The sequence below is a fragment of the Agrilus planipennis genome, unplaced genomic scaffold (genome assembly GCF_000699045.2).
Source record: "Agrilus planipennis isolate EAB-ADULT unplaced genomic scaffold, Apla_2.0 scaffold249, whole genome shotgun sequence".
NCBI classification, from domain to species: Eukaryota; Metazoa; Arthropoda; class Insecta; order Coleoptera; family Buprestidae; genus Agrilus; species Agrilus planipennis.
Window position 1 is genome coordinate 43,377 of NW_020439523.1, and position 23,849 is coordinate 67,225.

Consider the following 23,849-nt stretch of genomic DNA (forward strand, 5'->3'; position numbering starts at 1 on the left):
AACAACCCCCTTATAAAATTTTCGTCAATACTGGGAAACTCTGAGCTTCTTTACTTGCTCTGACATATGTATTTCTAAAAACTTTAGAGTAGTTAGTTGTTTTAGTTTACTGTAATTGCAGATTTAAATTATAAATTACTGAGGTTCTGTATGCAAAGCGCAGGTAGCACAATAACTAACTACAATAAACGGTATAGATACCAAACTAAAGAGAATACTGGGTAGTGTGTACGACTGGGTAGTGTCGTACGGACGGCTGGGTGTCTTTTGAAGATTTCCCCTCTTCCACGAAAACATAGAAACAAAAAGAGAATACAAGAAGAAAGCAGCATCTCTCAAGCTAATACGACTGGGGAAGTACGAAAACTATTAGGGAATTACAGCAATAACGCAACAGTTCTGTAATCGATGGTTCGCTCATGGTGTACGGTACATAAGATCAGCACGACCAGATACATATGAGTTCCATCAGAAATCGCTTTAGATTCCTTTAATTTTGGGCTGGATTAAAATTGTAATTTATTAAGTGCATAAATACAACGCAATTAATTCGGAGAGTTATCACAAATAATGTAGAAACAGATATTTCGAACACGAGTTTGATTATGCTTGGACATTATTTAAAGGAAATTTATTTTATTTTCTATTTATAATCCGCGCGCGATCAGAAATACGTTGGCCCAAATCTTAAAGTATTATCGCCCACTGAAATTGACGGTGGCAGAAAAATAAATTCACTTAGCCATCAGTGGCGTGGCACAGATCGACTGATGTCCGAACTCAAAGACCGGCGAAAAATAATCAATTTATACAGCACGCCGTCAATTGATCGAAATTGACGTGTTAATCGAATGAACTAGTTCCGAATACCTTTGTGTTAAAATATACGCGACGAGAGGATGTTAATTCACGTTTATCAGAATCAGAACATCATCTTAGTTCAGTTCTGATTTGTTAGAGAATTTTTCTCAATAACGCAAAGTACTGAAGCTCTAGATAAATTGTTTTGTAAAAAATAGGAGTACTGCTTTAAAGTGCTACATAGGAATCCCTTACCTGGAAATATTTATGTGCCTGTCCATAACATAGACATAGAGCATCAAGCCTTATAAGAATTTCAAAAGGAAAAGATCTTGTACGTTTAAGAAGTCTGCATTAATTTACCTTACAACTTGAGTGCAGCTTTTACCATAGAAACAAATAAGATATCATTTTATATTACGCTTACCGTGAACTTAGGACGTCTTGCAGTTTAATACAAATGCCAAAACCTCATAAAGTCAAAATTTCGAGTCACATGAGTTGTGGTAATTAGGAATTACAGTTTTAAAGGGATATAGGAATTGAGCGTAAAAGGGTCATTATATGTATTTGAGGAGAGCTAAGATCACAAGGGAGGATGGGTGGTGTCCCTAGAGTAGTGCATAGATTTTATTGGCTGTACCTTTGCGTCAGTCGACCGCTAGCAAGCCAATAGAATCTAGGCACCTGCTACCCCATTGATTTCCACTATACTGTATCCTCTCCGCTGGTTTATCTGTTGTCTATTGAAAGAGAGTGTTTGAAAGAGAATCATCTTTTGCAATGAATTACGCTGCAATTTATTTTCTTCAAGAAAACCATTTCATTCTACATCTAGCATCAGAGATGGAAGGACTTCTAAAGGAGCTCGCCACTCGTGATAGCGAAACTTTAGGAATCAACTCCAACCGACGACGGCCTTTAGATTGAATCAAGGATCAGAAGTTCACCAACTGACCGCCAAAGCCTTTACCAATTTGTAAAACCATTTCAGATTAAAATCCTGGCTCTAAAACACCTAGGCTGTCTTACTCTTATAAAGTTGTAGGTTATATGGTTTTTTGAGCTTCAGTCTATCGACTAAGACTTATTAAAACTTAATGGATATGGGCTTTCCGGATTTTTTTCCGAAAAATCAGATTTTCAGACTATGACACCCCTAAGCTGTGAATATCGTTATAATCCTTGAAGCTGTTTTCGAGGAATTAAATACATACTCAGAACACAGCCAGAATAATTTCAAAAGATATCGCATTTACTGATATTTACCGCTAACTAGTATTTAATATGGTTGATAATGTGGAATTGGATCATTGATGATAAATGTATAGTTGTTGATCAGATGGAATAGGATTCAATTCAAATCCAAGACGAATCTTTCATTTCGTAATGTTTCGCGTTTTAATAATACTTCATCAGACGCTCATAAAATAAATGTCCTCGACAAAGTCATGATACGACAAGGATATAACAATTTTTATGACTATGTCGAGCACATTTATTTCGTGAGAGCCTGATGAAGTGCTAATAAAACACGAAACGTTGCGAAATAAAAGATTATGTCTTAATAGTTTTCTTTCCTTGTATAATTCTGGAAAACGTAGCAAAATATGACACAATTATGACAGAATTACAAATAAAAGCCGGTCATAAAATATTTTTGCTCTTACTCTTTCCAAAACAATCCGTAAAACACCGTTGATGTTTTGCTGCGGCAAACCTGGTATTAGATATTATTCACTGTAGTATAACCTGTATTTTTTTAAAGAATAATAGGTTATTACTGCCGACAGGCATTTATAAACCGTTTTGTGGGGCACTGGATGCTGTCCAATCTGTCTTTCACCCTTCGGCCACCGGTACCAAAAGGTATCATGCAACACCTGCGCCACTGCATGTTAACAATCATTTTTAACTTTGGCTTCCATCTAATAATGTGACCGCCGGTGAAATGGTCCAGTGCTTCGGATAATGCCGTGCAATCTAGTGAAGTTCGGTACTTGACGTTAAAAAAATTGTCGATGATATTGACTTTATATTTTCACACCTACGGCACTTTTCACGCGAAAATGGCGTGCGTGTAAACAAGCGATAGTTAAAGGTTTAAACAACAGATGAGTGTTTCCGCGTAGTAGGCTGTAACAATTTATTGAAACGTAACCAGAATGCCTGAGGATGTGGGTGGTAATAATAAGGTGAGCTTACCCCATAACTTAATCTGAGAGGGTTAACATTTTCAAATGCGGACAGGAAACTACGTGTACATAGCACTGATTTCTTTAGAAGTTAACCGTAAGCGTTTATTAGATAGAACGTAATATGATGAGAAGTTACACTGTAACTTGTGTATTGCTAAAGAATTCGCCAATTTTCGTGGCGCAAATGATTTTCTGGAAACGTTAATTCTAGTTTTTAATAATAAATACAGTTGTTAGCATCCTGATCCTAGATCACTCCTGATAACCTCCCCTTTATGTCTGTAAACTCCTATCGCAATTGAGTTAGTTGTCTCCATAAAGTGAGAATTTGGGTTTCAAAAACCACCGAGCGGCATGGCCTAGACGTTTAGACCATTGCCTAGCCTTCGGAAGGGCGCTGGTTCGATTCCGGATTCGTCTGTCTTGGTTCAAGTTTTTCTGTGGTTTCATTGGATCACTTGGCCATATGCTGGTGCACTAACATTCCACAGATAATGTTTCATTCTCTTCTGTCTTCATGTCGTTTGTCTCATATTTCTCATCCGAACCACCACCCACCCATTCCCACGATGGCTAAATTGGTGGTCGCCACTGTTTACTCATTAGGACGAGTTGCCACCCTGGCAACGAGGAGTAGCACTATACGGCGATATTTTTAAAGATGTAATCGAAAACATTGCTTCAATAAATACGTAATTATAGTTATGCGCTTGTGCCGAATAAATAACTTGTATGTAAATAGAGGTATAGTTTGTAACGCGTGAGCATTAGCACTTAAATAAGCGCTACCAAACAGGCAACTTTCTTTTTCTTTTTCGAGTTTCAGGAACCCAAACATTACTTACTTTACATTCAGTTTCATCGAAAATCATGTATCTACCCACTTTTATCTAAAAAGTCTATTGATACTGGTAGAAAAAGAAAGTCACACAGCAAGCAAATAAATTTGTCATTTATGACGTTTTCTGTTTTTGCGAAATTCTTCGATGAGTGTGTTTTTGGCATCACTTTTTTTTTTTGAAAAAAAAAAAGGTGAAACACACCTTCAACTATTCCATACTTTTGTTTATGAATTGGCTGATATTTTTATTGGCAATATCTGCGATTAACGTTCTGTAATCAATATTGATAAGGTGCGATGTATTTCTTGGCTAGACTATCTATGCATATACCTAGTGATCTGTTTATAGTTCCTGGGAGTCATTCTTATGTAGTCTTATTTTTTATTAATGTAAATCTAGAAATAATATTTTCTGTAGAAATTATTTCAACTTTTACGACCAATAATTTTCTGGAAAAAAACAGTTTGTGATGTTGTATGTTAATTATCAAGTATATTTCATCAGCCAACTGTAGGTAGTCTCGATTAATTACTGATTAAACCAATAGAGTTGCTATAAAGCGAGTTTATATAATATCCAAGTACAGGCAATGCATCGCCATCTAGTTCGCTTTTGCTACTACACAACGCCTTACTAAGATATCAATTTGGCGAACTGAACTGAGTGTCATTCCTACCAACTACTAACGCAGGTGGGCAGTTAGAGGGTAAGTTCTTTTCAGCCTTCTTTCAGGAATCATGTGAATAGGAGGATGGTGGTTGGAGTGAGAAAAATGAGAGAACATTATACTTAGATATTATCAAATACTTGTAATTAAAGAAGAAAAACCTGAAAAATTCATTAATCATGATCATGAATGAGTACAGAAACGTGTGAAAGTCATCTATAAAAAAATTGAATATCGTGGGATTCAATAATGTTTGGACAACGTCCTTTTCTAGTAAAGATATCCTTGCTTGTCAGGTTGTTAGTAGAATTGTGATACAAATATTGTAGTTGCACAATCCAGTTACATTTGGTACATAGTATTCAACAGTGACGTTGCTTATCTAAAACAGTATTACTATGCAGTTTTGTTGCCAAGTTGTTTGGGACGTCAGAATTTGGGTTCTATCATTCATGGTTGACATTTAGTTCAATTAGAATTTTTTATACACATAAATTACATTGGTTTACTGTTCACAAACAATTAAGGATGTGGGATGTTCTAGTTTTAGGGAAATGCGAAGATTAGCTCAAGATAAGAAACAGTGAAGGTGGGTGTCCAACCTGTCTTAGGACTGATTACCCTATATGATGATGATGATGATGATGGTACATTACATGTTTGGATGTTTTTTGACCTTATCAATAAGACCCCAATTATATGTATAACAAGTGTGTCAAGAAAGAACAAGCTAAGATAATGAACATACGAGTGTTTTATTATGACAGAGTCACCCCAGTATGGCTTAGCCAGTTAGCCTGTTTGGAATTTGTAGCCCAAATGATCCCTTACGTTTATGTATTTGATTACAAAGACATCGCAAGTCAAAACGTTTGGATAATTTCACTTATTCGTTGTGTCGCATATTACAGCTTTTGACACATTAAAACAACTAGAAACATGAAATTTTTACAATCAGAATAATTCATACGTATTTGGAATTATTCGGGTTTGATTCCCGGTCGATGTAATACCTTCTTTTACTTTTTTCAGCCGAGTGGCGTAGCTACCAGAACCTTAAACTCAGGGGGCCCTCGCACCCTGACTTGTAAACTATAATAAATACCGAAAAACCGCTGTAAAAGTACATAAAAATTTATTTAAAAACTGAACAATCAAAAACATGAAGAATTAAGATCATTAAATGCTCGTACATCACATTTATTGCGTGGTATACGTCTGGTTAATATCATTCAATGCAATTTATGACCGACTTTTTCAAAAATAAACTGCGGCTTGGCAGAGCGTTTAAAGTCAAGTTCAAAAAATTAAATAAGCCTTTTTTAAGTTCATTTAAATTACAGTTTACTGATTTTCTTTTAGTAGTACGATAGTTTTTAAAGAACCAAAAGGATCCCTAGAAATTAATTGAGTTATCAATTTTATGTGCTTATAATTCTTGTAGTACCTATAAGATTTAATTACGGATCAACCCGCCTTGATCCAATTTCTTCTATATCATTATTTAAATATAATGAAATACATATTACAAGTTGTATTAGTTTGTGATGATACCACATTGTCACATTCTTGATATTTCCGGTTGTCCACAAAACTGATCGAACTGATAGATCAGATCGTAATTTGGTCGAGCCATCAAATTCAGTTTTTCATGTTTTATTCCCGGGCAGTCCCTCCGGACTACGCCGAAAAGTAGGGCGGAAGACCCTCTTCAGCTTCATTTCAGGAATCGTGGGATTGGGTGGGTGGTGGTTCGGGTGAGAAAGATGAGACGGACAAAATGAAGACAGAAGAGAAAAACTTGGACCGAGGCAGACGGACTCAGAATCGAACCGTCGTCCTCCCGAATGCTAAGCAATAATCTAAACTTCTGAGCCATGCCGCTCTGTCGTGGTAACAGAAAATATTACTCATTTATGAGCGTCCGATTCTCGCGTTCAACTGACGTAGTTCCGACGTCAACTTGATCGGATTCATGGACAACCAGCGTTATTAGTTATCTGAAGAGCAACTTGTATACATTGTCGATTCAGTTAGGCAAGGTAATAAGGCTTTGTTCAATGCATGGAATACCACATTAGTAGCAAACCTCTACTAGATGGCGATATACTGCCTATAGTTAGATATTATATAAACTTGTTTTTCAATAAAAAGGAAGGAAATTAAATACACCTCGCAATTGACTTCGTTCTCTAAGTTTGTGCATTATGAAGATTCATACTCCCTGAAACTTCACCTAGACCACAGCCTATGACTAAAACTTACCTATCCATTTAGTCATAATAAATATATTATACATATACCGATCATGAACCCTTGTTTTGCGAGGCATTTAACGTGAATCCCCGTCGCGGACTAACAAATACAGAAACGATTGCAAATTGTTTATTTAACGAATCCGAGTAGCGATCAAAGAGAATTTAATTTGGCCAGATGCCTTAGTTTCAGAATGTGCATTGACGTCGTCGTGTAGTTAATAAAGGCCCTGGCATATTTTCATCTATCTTTTAATAAGTAAACGATTGTTGCTTGTCATCTGCTTTAATAAACCTTGCAACAGGTTAAGTCTTATTTACATATCTGCCTTAGTAGGAATGAATTGTAAAATTGCCAAGGTGCTAATTGATAAATTCTTAGTGTCGTAAAATTTTATTAGGTACCATAAAAACTCAAACTTGTGATTGTTTCATTCCCACTAACTACTAAAGCTAGTGGGCGAGGAGTCCTTCCGGACTATGTCGGAGCGGAAGTCCCTATTGAGACTTCATTTAGGAATTGTGACAGTGGGTGCGTGATGGTCGTGGATGGACAGATGAAAAGTGAAAGATTATATGTGGAATATTATTACTGACCCCCATTTGATCCAAGGGAACCAAGCGAATTCTTGGGGACTAGGGTAGGCGGACCCAGAATCGAACCTCCTGCATACTAGGCAATGGTCGAAACCTTTAGAGTTTTAGACTAGTGGTTACCAATCTCTTCATGTTATAAAAAGCAGGAGCGTATGTCACAAGCATATTATCGGTCATGACTTACGTTCACTCTATTCACAATTCTCATCTCATTAACAAATGTGAACAAAGTACTACCTTTGCGAGCTTCCGGTAGCTCACGATCGATCATACCGCTCGGTTAGCACTGTTAAAATCTTATATGCATTTTGTCAGTGCGCCTCTTATGAAATAATTTTATCGATACCCATGGAACCTTCAGCAGATCTCAACCAGTAAGTATTGTCATCTAAAAATCTATTCTACTACTGATGAAATAAATTAATCGCCTCTATATGTATCTAAATTGTTTATATTTGTTTTCCATTTGTTCACAATATAAAAAGGAAATGTAGTTGTAACTTCAAGTTGAAATATAGATTGCTATATAGTAGAAGTTCTTTTGCAGTAAAGAGGAAACAAAATATGGCGATTGGGCAAATATCTTTAAAGTAATTTTTTTTTTAATAGTTAATTTTCTAATACTGTGTTTTCTTTTACAGGTATGTACAATAGCTAGGGATACCGAAGACTAGTGAGTTATGATGAATGGAATTTAGTATTTATATTCAAATAATAGTGGAACGTTTTAAATTATAATAGGCTAATAATTAAAAGATATTTCAGGATAATAAAATAATGAACAATAAAATGCGAATAGTTAAAAATATTGATCACTAACGTGTTAATCACTGAAATTAATTCAAAAATTATCGGGTTGGTCTGGGAGTCGGATGGAGGTTGATCCGCAAGCCGGTTGTTTCTATCTCAAAGTCAAAACTAGAAGTGTTTGAGAAAGGCCAAGACCAAGACCGAATAAACATGATCAAGACTGGAAAGTCTTGGTTTGCTCACCATTAGCTACATCGAATATAGTCAAGTGAATTCGAATTATAGCTAATGAGATGTTAAATATGCACTGCGGACGAAGCCATGATCGATAACCGCTATCTCAACTATCGTCGAATAAGGCGTCATTAGAAAGATAACGAAATTGCAAGAATAACGTAAGTTGTTCAGTTTTTGAAGTGAAACTTCTTTATAGATGAGAGTATTAAGATTTTTTCTGTCACGAAAAAGCGTTACGGTCGCGTGGAAGGGGTAGACGATATAATGCGCAGCCGCGTGGAGAGCAGGGAGTCCGCTAGAGTCCCGGCGGCGTGTGCTGTGCTCAGCTGTTGTTTTCTTACCTCTGCTCTCCAAGTGGCTGACTCTGTTTGCGATCCGTGTAAAAACTGAATCATAATTTGCAGTAAACCTGTGAAAACAAAATGTATGCTGAGACACATAGTTTTTCCACTTGTCCGTTGCCATTCGTTTTTCCACTTGTCCGTTGATATTTCACTTCTACTATGTGTCCCAGGACACATTTCGTTTTCACCAGAATCATAGTTCTTGAGTTTGAGGCGGTATTTTTGACATGTACTGCGGATGAAAATGAAAAATAACGAAATTATGTGAATATTTTATGCCAATTTTACATCAGACTCATAAACTTGAATTTTTTACAAATAGCAATTTACTGCAGGCGAAACTGCAACGAGGAAACGCTGGTCTATGTATGTATAATATAAGTTTCATGGACAGAAGTGCCACAAGTGCATAGACGATCTCATGAATTAATTATCAAATAATGCCCACAGAACAACCTTTTCTTTTAAAATTCGGCGACGTAGGACCTCAGTAGATCCCGCGCCCATTTACCATACGTCTACTCTTCGTCGCAATCATTATCTTGCACGTTCTGTTTGCTGGAAAATTGACCGTTCCCGTTCACGCTCGGCGAGTTAGAATAATAATCTGTTTAAATTCATTACTTTGTGCGTATAAATGGGTTTGACGTTTATAAATTATCGCCGTGAATAATTGTGACAGCTGTGAAATGGCTCGACAACTGCATTTCCACCGTTACGCTGCGCCGCGACGCTCTGTTCGGCGGACCTCAAGACCCCGACGTCGTCCGTCATCGACGTCGGCCACGTCTCTCCGTCTCTGGTCATACACACACACACTCAAACATACGTATTTATTCTTAAAGAAAGACCCGACCGGTGAGTCATCGCGGTCAGTAATTCAAAATATTATAGCAACACAAAATAGCTAATGACATAAGTAAACTTCTAATGATAAATGACAATTGGAAAGATGGTAAGAGAGGCCAGGTTAAATAGAACCAATGTGTTAAAGCAATTTTTATAATCATCATCATCATCATCATAAGGTCGTCAGTCCTAAGACTAGTTAGCAAGCATATTTACTGTTTTCTATCCCGAGCTAATCTTCGCATTTCCCTAAAACTGAAACATCCCAGATCCTTAACTATTTGTAAACACTAGTCCAATTTAAGCCTGCCTCTACTCCTCCTAGCTCCTGTTTCTGCTTCTAATATGTTTTCAACTAGCCCTTCATGTCTGAGAAATTGTCCTACCAACCTATCTGATCTATTTCTTATTGACTTCCATAGCGCCCCCTGTTCTCCTACTCTCTCTAATACCTCTTTATTTCTAACCTTCTCTATCGGACCGTCCACGTTTCGCACCCATACAGAACTGTGCTCAAAACTTACACTTTTAATAATGTTTATCGAATGTGTAAATTAACCGCTTGCGAAAACAGAAGTGAATTCTTTTTATTACAGACGACTCTACCATGCCCCATCCATCTTGAATTATCTGTCTTCCTAGACATTGACAATCAGTCACTTCTTCTAATTTTCTGTCTTCTATCTTTATATTCACTGTTTACCTACTCTTTCATCCCTTGTATACCAGTATTGTAGTTCAAGTTCTATAACACCCAAATATTGGCCTTTCCCTAATACTTCTTCCGCCTCTTTTCCATCCTTCTGGGCATGATTGTCGTTGAGCTAATTATTCTAAATTTGTCGCATTTATCCACGCTCCCCTTTATTGGTACGGTTACTATTACGTCACGTTGATAAATCTCCGGAATTTTTCCCGTCTCTTATATGGGACAGACTAACCTAACCGTACGATCCCTAATCTCTTGTCCTGCATGCTTTAAGATTTCCGCCTGTATCCCGTCTATACCTGGTGTCTTACTTTTCTTTAAATTTGATGAATGGAATTTAGTATTTATATTCAAATAATACCTATTTCACCTATCTTCACACCATCTTCCTTTTCTAATCTCCTATCTTTTGGTTTGCGTATAGGCTCTATAAATATTCTTCTTTTTTGCACCACATATCCACTCTTCCTTAGTTGCCTTACATTTTCTCATTATTTCCCAGTTTATCGCCTTATATCCTTTTGGCCTTCTTCGTCTGTCCTGTTCTTATATTTCTACTAGTCCTAAAATCTCGTTACTAATCCAGTGTTTCCTGCTTTCGTTTTTGAGATCAGGTACGTTTGTATAGAATTATGAAGTTCGTTGTTTGTGGAAAAGCATTGCTCACTCGACCACGCCTTTAATCGTCGAAAGAAATAAAAATCATGGTATTCATCCATGACAAAATACGAACGCATTGTGTCGACATGACGATAGACCTTCTTCCTCCGATCAAACAATTCAAGTGCGATGTTTTCCACTATACACTTAATACTGTAGACTCCACACCGAATGACTAGGTGATGTCTTCAACGAAGAACGTTGCGCTTCCGCTCTTTAAATCAGAGAAAAACATCATACCTTTTCGGAAGGGAGTTTAGCAAAAAAAAGAACTAAACCAAAAATACTGGTGTGCAAGAGAAGGAAAAGCAGGGAAAGCCCGAATATAAAAATTGGAGACGAAAAATTAGAAGAAGTGAGTGACTCTCGGTATGTAGGAAGTCTGATAAGTCAGGATAGAAGAAGCAGTATGATATAAAATACAGGATAACGCATAAATTCAAAAAAGATTGTTAAAGGTATATGTCTGAAGCGCGACGCTGTACGGGTGCGAAACATGGACGGTGAGCGCGGCGGAAAAGAAAAGGTTAGAAGCGTTCGAAATGTGGTGTAACAAGCGAATGATGAGGTATTAGAAACAATAGCAGAATTGAGTACTCTATGGAAATCAATTAGAAATAAGCGAGATGCGCTAATAGGACACTTTCTCAGACATAAAGGACTAGTTAGAAGCATATAAGAAGCAGAAACAGGAGTTCATAGTAGTAGAGGTAGACTTAAATTAGATTACCGTTTACAAATAGTTAAGGATGTGGGATGTTTTAGTTTTAGGGAAATGCAAAGATAATCTCAGGATAGGAAAGAGTGGAGACGCTTGTCCAACCAGTCTTAGGATTGACGACCTTATGATGATGATAAATTAGTCATCGTAGTATGTATATAAGTTTGTATAGATATTTATATAACTTATATAAAATTTATAAATCGGGACGTTTCATACTTATTATTGAATTCTATATCGCAGTATTAGACATGTCTGAGAAGTTATTGTGAGAATATGAAAGTCTAAACGCCCACGGGACCATTAAAAAATTGGAACCAATTATTTATTTTCGGTCGGCAAATATTTGCGAATCGTAACGCAAATGTGGTGATTCATTGTGAGCAATGGTGCACTTTGAGTCCATAAATTACATTTTCTGTCAGTTGAATGAAATTGGGCGTAGAGACACTTGAGAATAGTCTCATTGGATTCCAACGTGAAACAAAAGAAAAATGAAGATATAAATGTTAATGGTAATAGTAATAGTATAAAGCAGGTACCTTACCGATAAGTAACAAAATCGATTCTAACAAAACGATAAAATGAAAAACCAAGGAAATTAAAGAAGAAAATCATTTGGGTGTAGGGGAAGATATCTGAAGTTACTCATCCGATTTCGAAAAAATTCTTTCACCAATATTTAGAATGGACTTCGAGGTCAACATAGGCTGTAGAGGCTTTTGTAGAGAAAAATAGACACAGAAATAAAGAAATATTTGACTGTAGATATATGTAAAGTAAAACATTTTGAGATGTATTTAGTTTCAAACTGACTGTTTAGTATAAAAAATTTAGCAAAATACACGCTCAAAATGACCGAATTGTGTAGATTTATTACTAATGAAGATGCTCTTAAGGATTTTTAAGTACAGCCTAACATGAATAACTCAAACTTCTACTGTAATTTAAGATCATTTCTAATTAGAATATTTTCTTGTTTCTTGTTTCTTGTTGTTTATCTCAAACATTTCTTTCTTTTCTCGAATTTCTCCGTTTTTTTTTCCATCATCATCATCATCATACGATTGGGGAATTACCAAAAATATCGGGGATTTACAATAGTGGCGCAGCAGCAACCGCTAAATATCGATTCCATAATTATCTATATGATGGTACCGTCGTTCGAACAGGACTTGGGAGGGGGGTTAGGTCTAGGTAGAGGTCCAAGGACTTCGTTCGTAATGATAAAAATGGAGGGAGAGAGTTGGGGGTTAAAACTGAAAATGGTGATTGTGAAAATAATGAAATGGTCGCTCGAAAGGGGCGGTTGAGACCGGGAGGGTAGGGAGATATTCAAGGAGTTGCATTACAAAATTGGTGGCGGTGGTGAAGTCGAGGAAGGTTGAAGCTAAAAATGAAAATTTGCAGAACCTTACTTATTACCATACAATACATAGCTAGTACTAGATAAGTGCCCCACTCTCCGTGCCTTACTTCATCCTTACCAACATCATCATCATCATCATAAGGTCGTCAGTCCTAAGACTGGTTGGATACGCACATTCACACTGCTTCTTATCCTGAGCTAATCATTGCATTTCCCTAAAACTAGAACAGCCCACATCCTTAACTATTTGCGACTAGTAATCTAATCTAGGTCTTCCTCTATTCTTTTAACTGCTGTACAGGCCTGACGAAGAAAGCTGGCGAACGGTCGCGCAGGTAGTACTTGCCCATTTATGACCTATTTGGGTAAGTCACTCGGAATCGATACACAAATAAGCTTTCAGTAGGCGTAAACTACAGTATTAATACAGATAGGACAGTAGTGTACTAGGAAATAATATAGAAACATAACTTACCAAAAAACAATAAATGTAATGCTTTTGTTTTATAGTTAGTCATTTTCTTTCGCCACCTTTCCTTTAACTGTAGCCCAAATCATCTCGATAGGACTTAAGTCGGGATGATAAGGGGGAAGCCTTACAGTTGTATGACCATGTGTTTCCAATATTTGGTCGAATTTGTAGCGAATGTGATTTTGTTTATTTTGTTTTACCAGTTCATATAATTCTGGCTTTAAAACACCATCCCTAAACGGAATTCCTTTTTTGGTCAACCACTAGATCATTTTTGCTTTCCTTGAATTTGAATTTGGGGCAGGATCAACTTGTATATTGTGGTACGGAGCGTTGTCGATCACAATAACCGAATTAGGTAATAAATTAGGTATTAATTTCTCCCTGAGCCATTTTTCATAGTTGGAACTGTTCATTTCGTCATGGTAGTTTTTGTATTTGCCTCTTATATGTCTCTGACTAGTCCTTCATGCCTGAGAAGGTGTCCTACTAACCTATCTCGCCTATTTTTTATTGANTAATGGTAAGGAGTAGATCACGATTTCGGTCTTATTGGACCTCATCAAAATGAAATTCCATTTCCAATGGTAACTGATTATATCTTAGTCGTCATGGATTACAGCCTAACATCTATAACTCAAACTTCTACTGTAATATAAAATCTTTTCTAATTAGAATATTTTCTTGTTTCTTGTTTCTTGTTGTTTATCTCAAACATTTCTTTCTTTTCGCGAATTTCCCCGTTTTTTTCCATCATCATCATCATCATACGATTGGGGAATTACCAAAAATGTCGGGGATTTACAATAGTGGCGCAGCAACAACCGCTAAATATCGATTCCATAATTATCTATATGATGGTACAGTCGTTCGAACAGAACTTGGGGGGGGGGGGTTAGGTCTAGGTAGAGGTCTAAGGACTTCGTTCGTAGTGATAAAAATGGAGGGAGAGAGTTGGGGGTTAAAACTGAAAATGGTGATTGTGAAAATAATGAAATGGTCGCTCGAAAGGGGTGGTTGAGACCGGGAGGGTAGGGAGAGATTCAAGGAGTTACATTACAAAATTGGTGGCGGTGGTGAAGTCGAGGAAGGTTGAAGCTAAAAATGAAAATTTGCAGAACCTCACTTATTACCATACAATACATAGCTAGTACTAGATAAGTGCCCCACTCTCCGTGCCTTACTTCATCCTTACCAACATCATCATCATCATCATAAGGTCGTCAGTCCTAAGACTGGTTGGATACGCACATTCACACTGCTTCTTATCCTGAGCTAATCATTGCATTTCCCTAAAACTAGAACAGCCCACATCCTTAACTATTTGCGACTAGTAATCTAATCTAGGTCTTCCTCTATTCTTTTAACTGCTGTACAGGCCTGACGAAGAAAGCTGGCGAACGGTCGCGCAGGTAGTACTTGCCCATTTATGACCTATTTGGGTAAGTCACTCGGAATCGATACACAAATAAGCTTTCAGTAGGCGTAAACTACAGTATTAATACAGATAGGACAGTAGTGTACTAGGAAATAATATAGAAACATAACTTACCAAAAAACAATAAATGTAATGCTTTTGTTTTATAGTTAGTCATTTTCTTTCGCCACCTTTCCTTTAACTGTAGCCCAAATCATCTCGATAGGACTTAAGTCGGGATGATAAGGGGGAAGCCTTACAGTTGTATGACCATGTGTTTCCAATATTTGGTCGAATTTGTAGCGAATGTGATTTTGTTTATTTTGTTTTACCAGTTCATATAATTCTGGCTTTAAAACACCATCCCTAAACGGAATTCCTTTTTTGGTCAACCACTAGATCATTTTTGCTTTCCTTGAATTTGAATTTGGGGCAGGATCAACTTGTATATTGTGGTACGGAGCGTTGTCGATCACAATAACCGAATTAGGTAATAAATTAGGTATTAATTTCTCCCTGAGCCATTTTTCATAGTTGGAACTGTTCATTTCGTCATGGTAGTTTTTGTATTTGCCTCTTATATGTCTCTGACTAGTCCTTCATGCCTGAGAAGGTGTCCTACTAACCTATCTCGCCTATTTTTTATTGACTTCCATAGAGTCCTCCGTTCTCCTATTACTAATACCTCATCATTTTTAACCATTTTTCAGCCGTTTCTTTAATTCGAAATTTTTCTAACATAAGATTTGAGTAAGGGTTTATCACTATAAATTGTCTCTGTAATTCGATTTTCTATTAATTTTCGTCGGACAAATTAGTAGTAGCGATAATAAATGGCCCAAGTTTTTAAGCGGAATTATTACTATCTTGAATTTAATGAAAAACAGCCAAAAAGGTTAGGTTAGGATTACTCGAATATTTTTTATCTCGAAGATAACCGGTTGCATCTAGGACGTTCCAAGTAAGGGGAGGATGACTTGTGAAAATATTGAAGAATCGTAAGACTGAACGACTTTAAGTGGTAAAAACTGATTAAAAGTTTTACTAAGGTGGTTAAAATTGAATAAAAAATCCACAGACATTACGTTGATAGCCAATTCTCGTTGGATGTTGGAATGAAATCTATTTTTGTTTATTTCTGTTTATTTTGTCCTACGCGAAACAAATTCCCATGCCGAAACATCTGGAATACGCAAAATAATTCCTGATATACGATTTGGACGCGTTTGTTATGGTATACTAAAATGCGATAATTATTATCATGCATCATACATCATAAGCAAGAAATATTTGGAATTCGCAACTCAATGAGAGCAATGTGCTTATTTATTCATTGAACAATTCTACAGATGCCTTGTTGCCAACTACAGTAAATGTTCAGGTGATTTATGCGAGTGCACTCTTGCGAAGGTATTATAGATATGGGCATGAAGCCACAGGGAGTTAGTGGAAACAGTAATTTCTGCTAGTCTACATTGTTGGTAATCAACTGACCACTGGACTTAGATGCCATTTTTATTAATAAAAACCTGTGCAGCATGGATTGTTTGACATTTGTTTGATAGCAATAAATTAAATAATTTTTAAAGAACTTTGAGGAGGAAATTTGTCAAAAGATTTGTTAAATTTAATTTTCCTTTTTAATGGTAAGGAGTAGATCACGATTTCGGTCTTATTAAAAAGAAATTCCATTTCCAATGGTAACTGATTATATCTTAGTCGTCATGGATTACTTTAACAACTGATCCGAAGCATACGAATGACTGGATTAGCCGATATGGAGTACCATTGGAATGACATTCCGAACAAGACAGTAACTTCGAATTGGCATTATTCAAGAGGGTTGCTAAATTAATATGGGCATTACAAAATGAGAACGACGTTTTTATAAACCTCATCAAAATAAGTGCTTGGGATCAGTTAATTTAAATTTAGAAAAGTTTAGAAAAGGTTGGAAATGTGGTGTTACAAGTGAATGATGAGGATACCGTGGATAGAGAACGTCAGAAATGAGGGATGTTAGAATGAATAGGAGTACAGAGGGTTCTATGGAAGTCAATAAGAAATAGGGGAGATAGGTTGGTAGGACACCTTCTCAGGCATGGATCAGCACAGGATTGGAAAAAGTGGAGGTGCGGGTGCAACCAGTCTTATGTAGGACTGATGACCTTACCATGATGATGATGATTATGATCAGTTAATTTGAAAATTCAGAAGTAGACCTACTGTTCGCAAATAGAGAAGTAAGTTACTCTAATTTTGGAGAAATGCCATGACATGGTAGGAAGAAGTAAAAGTGCGTGTCCTAAAAACCTTATGATGATGGTTAAATCTCATCAGCACGCCACAGGCAGTCTCCATTTATAAGATCGAAATTGCGATCGAGCTGGGTTTGGGTACTGGTAAACTCACTTCACCATAATCGCAGACTAATTTGGTTTATGTGCTTTCCACAAAGCTGAGTTGTTGATTCAGATGAACAAGTATCTTGGTCAGGCCATTATCTAACATTTGAATACTTTAGTTAACAATAGATATCAGTAGATGGCGATACAGGCATTGCTGTAACAAGAGATTATATATTTTTTTCTATTTGCTTTGGAAATTTGTCGTTTAAGACACGTACCTCCACTTTTTCCGATTCTGAGCGAAACTTCGCATTTCCTTAAAACTAGAACAACCCATATCCTTTATTATTTGTGAACAGTCATCTAACCTAATCTAGGTCTACCTCTACCCCTCCTAACTCCTGTTTCTGCCTCTAATATGTCTCTGACTACACCTTCATGCCTGAGGAGGTGTCTTACCAACCTATCTCGCCTATTTTTTACTGACTTCCATAGAGTCCTCTGTTCTTCTATTCTTTTTAATACCTCGTCATTTCTACCCTTTCTACCCACGTTATCCTCATCATCCGCCCATAAAACCACATTTCGAACGCTTCGTTTTCTTTTCCGCCGCGCCCAGTGTCCATGTTTCGCACCCGTACAACGCCGTGCTCCAAACATACACCTTTAACAACCTTTTTTGAATTTCTAATTTAACCGTTCGCGAGCATAGAAGTGACTTCTTTTTNCGCTTTTAAAAAACCTTATCAAAATAAATCATTTTTATGCTCCAGATCAGTTAATTTAAATATAGAAAAGTTTATAAAAGGTACGAGATGTGGTGAGATATTAGAAAGAATAGGAGAACGGAGGGTGCTGTGGAAGTCAATAAGAAATAGGCGAGATAGGTTGGTGTGGAACACCTTCTCAGGCATGAAGGTCTAGTTAGAGACATGTTAGAGGCAGAAACAGGAATTGAGAGGGGTAGAGGTAGACTTAGATTAGTTCTAGTGTTATAGAAATGCGGAGATTAGCACATAATAGGAAAAAGTTGAGGTGAGGGTTCAACCAGTCTTATGTAGGACTGCTGATCTTACGATGATGATCAGTTCATTTGGAAATTCAAAAGTAGACCTACTGTTCGCAAATAGAGGAGTAAGTTGTTCTAATTTTGGAGAAATGCCATGACATGGTAGGAAGAAGTAGAAGTGCGTGTCTTGAAAACCTGATGATGATGGTGAGATCTAATTAACACGCTACAAGCAGTATCCATTTATAAGATCGAAATTGCGAACGAGCTGGGTTTGGGTACTAGTAAACTCACTTCACCATAATCGCAGACTAATTTGGTTTATGTGCTTTTCACAAAGCTGAGTTGTTGATTCTTATCTTAGACGAAATTGCAAATCAGCTTTGCGTAGATATTTAGTTGAGGCATTCTTAAAAAATAATTTTCCCGTGAATATATTCTTGTGGGATTGAGTGATATACGATGGCTATTTTGCTCAAAACAATTGTAAGATGTCTCACTTCATACTGTAGCATGTTTAAAACAAAAGAAGCTCGGTACATGCTGGTGCGCATTATGTTGGCAGCAAGACAATAATTGTTTTGCCCAGTCGGCCATTGTCTACAGTAATTACAAGAAATACAGAACATAAAGAAGCTTCCCACTGTTTATAAATAACTGAAGGTATTTCCGTAAGGCAAAAGTGTCATACAGAAAGGCGAACTGAAAGTGTCTAATTTTAATGAGATAGGTATTTGTACCTGCAACATAGTAACGCATGTAAAAGGATGTACCAACATTAAGTTTACCCTGTTCATATCCCGTATAAGTGAAAAGATTCAGTAACTACATAGTTAGTATAGTAATGATTCTTTCTGTAATTGATAACTAAGTGGATGTAAATAATCGGACTACAAAGAACAAGCTCGAAGATTTCGGGCATAACAGGCGGCCTGAAAAGTTCGTAGGCTAGCATAAAAAAAATATTTTTTTTTGATAGAATTTGATTTTATTATTCAATGTAGTTCCCTTCGAGGGCGATACAACGATTATAGCGGTCATACAATCTTTCGATACCAGTTTTATAATACGACTTGTCTTTAGTCTCAAAATAGGCTTCAGTTTCGGCGATATCCTCTTCATCGGCGCGAAATTTCTGTCCAGCGAGTATTCTCTTAAGGTCTGAGAACAGAAAAAAGTCGCTGGGGGCCAGATCTGGAGAGTACGGTGGATGCAGAAGCAATTCGAAGCCCAATTCATGGAATTTTGCCATCGATTTCATTGATTTGTCACACGGTGCATTGTCTTGATGAAACATTCTTTTTCAAACAACAAAAGTTCTTTAACTAAAAATGCTATAACTCAGATACTAATAGTGCAACAGCTGTCAAATTTATACACGTGTCTTTTGAAGGTTACGGCTAACTAAAAATCATATGAATTTGATACTAGTAGAGCCATATATGGGCCAGACTATGAACTTTTCAGCCCGCCCTTGTACATTGTCACGCTGGAGGTCAAATCAAAAACTTTTTAGGTACTTCATTCCCACCAGCTCTTAATGCTGGTGGACGGACAGTTTCTACTGATTACGTCGGAAGGTACGGCAGCAGGCCATCTTTAACTCCCTTTGAGGAATCATGAGAAAGAGTGGGTGGTGGCTGAGGTGAGAAAGACGAGACGGACGAAATGAAGACAGAAAAGATTGAAATATTATTTGTGGAATAAGACCTTCTGCCCCAGAATTTATTTAAATATCATGTATGGAATAAGACCTCCTGCTCCAGCATTTTCCTAAATATTATGTGTGGAATAAGGCCTTTTTCCTCAGAATTTTTATAAATATTATGTGTGGAATAGGACTTCCTGCGCCAGTATTTGTCTAAATATTATCTGTGAAATAAGTCCTCCTTGTCCAGCATTTGCCTAAATGGCCCAAGGAAACCATCGAAAAACTTGGACAAAGGCAGACGGACCGAAATCCCGCCGAATCCAAAGCAAAGGTCTAAACCCTAGGCCTGAAATTGGCAAGTAATTTTTGGTGGGGATCGGACATTTTTGAAATTTTTTTTATCAAGGTCCAGAAAACACATATTCTTTTGCCCAGAAAATGATAAGGGTGACGATCAAAGCTCACACATGCTTTCGTTCGGGGAAAGCCAGATCACGGCGGTTACCAATACGAACTTTTAGACATTGGGCAATATTAAAAATTAAGGTAGAAACCAAAACAAATGTAATATTTTGATTCATAATCCCATAGATATATCCTATATAATTTTGCCTTAAAAAAAAATAAAAAATAAGTTCGATTCAGTTATTAGGTAATTTTCAAAAAAAAAAAAAAATTTACGTACTTCTACAGCTTCAACAGCTTTGATAGATGTATTATTTTGACTTTTGAACAAAGAGAATGTCGAATAAAACAACCATAAATGGAGAGGCAACGTTCGCTTTTACAAATATTTGCGTTAGAATGTGTATATACACACATATATAAGGCAAACGTTGTTGAAATCGTTTGGTAGTAAAACAGTCTTAAATTGTATTCAGTTTTATAGCAAATTAACGCTAAAAAGAAAATAAATACACGAAAAAAAAAAAAGGTTTGCATGAATCATGCCATAAAAATTCTTTTCATTTAATGGTAAATGTTTTTCTAAAACTAGAAAGAATTTTGCTTTATTTTAAATTAATGTTAAAAGTATTTCAAAATGTACTGGACATGGAATGCGCGAGGGGCCGAAATTATTGCATTCATTGACTTGATTGTTAACAAACATGGCAAAAAGAGAAGTAGAAATCAATGACCAGGCGGAGACTCATGGTTGTGGTCCACGAGATTCTAAATTACCTCTACCATTAGTAGAGTAGTTCTCAACTTTTCGCAATGGACAAAATCTTTCTTTTTTTTCTTGCTTAGTAATAGGAAACTCTCAATTTAAATTTTATATTTCAAAAACATTGACTTGGTTGTTAACAGACATGGCCAAAGTAGAAGTAAAAATTAATGACCAGGCGGAGTTTTGTCACTGCGCAGCTCAAGATTGTGGCCCACGAGATTCTAAATTACCTCTACCATTAGTAGAGTAGTTCTCAACTTTCACTTGGCAAAATGTTTCTTTTTTTCTTGCTTAGTAGTAAGAAACTAAATTTAAATTTTATATTTCAAAAAAATTGACTTGATTGTTAACAGACATGACTAAAATAGAAGTAAAAATTAATAAGCAGGCGGAGTTTTGTCACTGAGTGGCTCAAGATTGTGGCCCACGAGATTCTAAATTACCTCTACCATTACTAGAGTAGTTCTCAAGTTTTCAAAATGTTTCTTTTTTTCTTGTTTAGTAGTAGGAACCTCTCAGTTTAAATTTTAATTAGAAGACATTTTCAAAAAAATGTTCATATAAGTATACCTGTGTAGGTACATGAATACATAATAATTAGTAACACGTGCACATTCTACAGTAGTTTTCGCTGAAATAACGAGGTGCCTATATATGAATACAGGAATAGTCATGAACTGGCAAAAATATGTCGTAAATCTTGCTATTTTGCCAAAATATTTAAATTTGCACGTAGTCAGTGTTAATTTTCCCGAGTTGCGATAATTTTTGATGAAAATGTAACCTGGGTGACAGCCCCAACTGTAAAACTTGGTGCGACTTTAATTTGGCAAACTGCTACTAACATTTCGAACAAAGATGGCTTTGTCCGACATGGACACAGTAACGCATTGATTGTATAACACCTGATAGTAAGTATTGCGCCTTCTAAATACGAAATAAGATAGGTAAACAGCATTTACATATGATTATTAATTAGATAATAAACTTGGATGCGTATTAATATAAATAGCCAAAAAAATAATACATAATGAACTTTCAATGGCGCAACTGCGAAAAAGCATTTAAAATTGAATAAAGTACAACTTCTTAACGTCTAATTCACACCATTAGTCAGATCATGGTCAGATCAATTTATCGTTGGAGAGAATTACCGTGGTGAACTGATTGGACCATGAATTGACCGTTCTTTATGGTATGAATACCGCGATATAAAATGAATGGTTGAGTCAATTTCTGTCCAACGATAATTTATTTGATTTGACCACTATTGAACCATGATTCGGCCGACAGAATAAATCGAGCTAGCTCTTTCAGAAACACTTGGTAGGAAGAAAATTTCCCACGCTATTTGATAAATATTAATTAAATTAAATTTTAGATCTGTTGGTTGGTACTAACAGGTTAGCTTCCGAAACATATGATAAGAGTTATTAGGTTTTCACGGCTGCCGTTATCTGGATGTTTGATATTTGGGCTCGATGACGATGATCTAGGATTCTATTTCCTCCACCTGTAAACGACTTCATCGGTCTTTTCACCGAAGGAAAAAGAATCCTAGATCAGGGCCATCAAGACCTAAGTACGTTCGTTGATTGTGCTCCGTATTCCGTCGAGGCCAACAAGACTGCATGAACCCTTTGCCATCGCGAGAAAGCGAACGGATGTTGGACGTAACGATACCTTCGTCAGAGCTTCGATTCTCGCAAACGGGCTTTCGCAATCGGCAAACTTTTTTTGTGATTCAAAAACCGTCCTTAAGCGAAAAGTAGCAACCTACCTGACTGAATTAAGGCTGTCATATACTGCTAATCGAGGCTTATGTAATATACGATTGTTTACTTTATAGAACTATTCATGATTATATTTATATTGATCTCGTTATCTTTTTTATACACTTTGTCAAAGCAAATTATTCATACATTACTATTAATTTCTACTCTGTATACTTTTTCAAGGGTATTCCCCGTATAATAAATAAATAAAAATTTATAAACGACTCCATCGGTCTCATCACCGAAAGAAAAGGAATCCTAGAGCACGGTCATCAAAACCGAATATCAATCATTATTCATTACACATTCACTGTTGTAAAGAATAATGTGGAGAGATTTGAGTAAATGAATCAGAACTTTGATCGGATTCAGGATCGACGTTGAAACTATCATGAACAACTGTATTCCAAACTAAACGATGGCTCTGCAGCACTACTATTTCAGCGGAAATAGGTAATTTACAGAAAAACATTTTTTAAGGTTGTCGTTGTGAAGCAATAAACACAAAGTGTTGACAGATGAAGTTGAAATAAATAAATACAGAATTCATTTAGATGTGCTACTATATAAACAAAGTCTAGATGTTTGAAAAACGGAAAAACTATTCCGTTACTTTTCTAATTTGCACGGTTTTGTTTATTAATGGGAACAGTATAGAATAAATACCAAAAGGGAAGAAAATTTTCACATTGAAATTGGAGCATACCCATTAAAAATACTTATCAATGCGAAGAATCAGTCGAATGCTACAATTAACTATGGTAATCATTACCCTTTTCTGTATACAAATAATTTGGTAAAGGTCTAGATGATGGCCCCCACCCCCTTCGAAGAATCGAAAGAGGAGGTCTCCTCCACCACTGCACCATAAAAAGTTCGTGGCGGTCTCACCCCCATAAAAAGTTATAGGGGTTCAAAGTTAATAAATATGCCAATTTTTATACATTTCTAGGCATGTAAATATTTATATAGTCATTCTTAAACAATATTCAAAGGTAAAAGTAATG

At 36.4% G+C, this 23,849-nt stretch overlaps 1 protein-coding gene across 1 annotated transcript in view; it reads left to right on the forward strand.

The window, feature by feature from the left end:
- Positions 1 to 2,780: 2,780 nt before the first annotated feature.
- LOC108739679 (tropomodulin) overlaps positions 2,781 to 23,849 on the forward strand; it is a 65,471-nt gene continuing 44,402 nt past the window's right edge. The window contains exon 1 of the mRNA XM_025979329.1: positions 2,781 to 2,996. Within this exon, the coding sequence (XP_025835114.1) occupies positions 2,967 to 2,996 (30 nt within the window). The 5' untranslated portion in view covers positions 2,781 to 2,966. The remainder of the gene's footprint in view (positions 2,997 to 23,849) is intronic.